Source organism: Lindgomyces ingoldianus (assembly GCF_010093535.1).
Source record: "Lindgomyces ingoldianus strain ATCC 200398 unplaced genomic scaffold BDR25scaffold_7, whole genome shotgun sequence".
Taxonomy (NCBI): domain Eukaryota; kingdom Fungi; phylum Ascomycota; class Dothideomycetes; order Pleosporales; family Lindgomycetaceae; genus Lindgomyces; species Lindgomyces ingoldianus.
This window is the reverse complement of record NW_022985168.1, coordinates 1544508-1545786: the sequence shown is the minus strand read 5'-3', so window position 1 is coordinate 1545786 and position 1279 is coordinate 1544508. Positions and strand designations below refer to the sequence as shown.

General features: G+C 55.4%; 1 protein-coding gene across 1 annotated transcript; it reads right to left on the bottom strand.

Moving 5' to 3' along the window:
- Positions 1-84: 84 nt before the first annotated feature.
- On the bottom strand, positions 85-573 carry BDR25DRAFT_215729 (ankyrin; the record flags this gene model as incomplete). The annotated part of the gene is made up of 1 exon (XM_033684849.1): positions 85-573. A coding segment is annotated over one exon (489 nt), but the record flags the coding sequence as incomplete, so codon positions are not given.
- Positions 574-1279: the final 706 nt, after the last annotated feature.

Genomic DNA, 1279 nt, shown 5'->3' with positions numbered 1-1279 from the left:
AGCAGTCCAGCCGCCGTTTGATTTCTCTTTTAGATCAACCCCGAGCTCCACCAGTCGATCCACCATCGCAACATGGCCATTCTGTGCTGCCATGTGAAGAGGAGTCCAGCCGTCATTCGATCTCTCCTTTGGGTCAACCCCGAGTTCCACCAATCGATCCACCATCGCCACATGTCCTTGAGTTGCTGCCTGGTGAAGAAGAGTCCACCCGTCGTTCGATCTCTCCTTTGGATCAACCCCGAGTTCCACCAGTCGATCCACCATCGCAACATGGCCATTCTGTGCTGCTAGGCGAAGAGGAGTCCAGCCGTCATTCGATCTTTCCCTTGGATCAACCCCGAGTTCCACCAGTCGATCCACCATCGCCACATGTCCCTTAAGGGCTGCCTGGTGAAGAGGAGTCCAGCCGTCGTTCGATCTCTGCTTTGGATCAACCCCGAATTCCACCAGTCGATCCACCATCACAACATGGCCATTCTCTGCTGCTAGATGAAGAGGATTCCAGCCGTCATTCGATCTCTCCTTTGGATCAACCCCGAGTTCCACCAGTCGATCCACCAGTCGATCCACCATCACAGCATGGCCATTCTTTGCTGCCTGGTGAAGAGCAGTCCAACCGTAGTTATCTCTCGAGCCAGCGTTGACATCGTTGCGTTCTAGCAGCAGCTTCATCATCGCCTCAAGCCCCCCATCCACCGCTCTCCATAGTGGCGTCTGGCCGCTACTATCCTCCGAGTTTGGGTTGATATCGTTGTGTTCCAGTAGTAGCTTGACCATCATCCTATCCCCTCTATTTGCCGCCATCCATAGCGGCGTCCGGCCCTTGCTATCCTTCGGGTTTGGGTTGACATCACTGTGTTCCAACAGTAGCTTCACCACCGCCTCATGTCCTCTGTCTGCCGCCCTCCATAGCGGCGTCTGGCCGCTACTATTTTTGGGTTCGGCGTTGACATCTTTGCGTTCCAGCAGTAGCTTCACCACCGCTTCATGCCCTCTGTCTGCCGCCCTCCATAGTGGTGTCTGGTCGCTACTATCCTCCGAGTTTGGGTTGATATCGTTGTGTTCCAGCAGTAGCTTGACCACCATCCTATCCCCTCTATCTGCCGCCCTCCATAGCGGCGTCCGGCCCCCGCTATCCTTCGGGTTTGGGTTGATATCGCTGTGTCTCAACAGTAGCTTCACTACCGCCTCATGCCCTCCGTCTGCCGCCCTCCATAACGGCGTCTGGCCCCCACTGTCCTCCGAGTTTGAGTTGATATTGTTGTATTCCAGCAGAAGC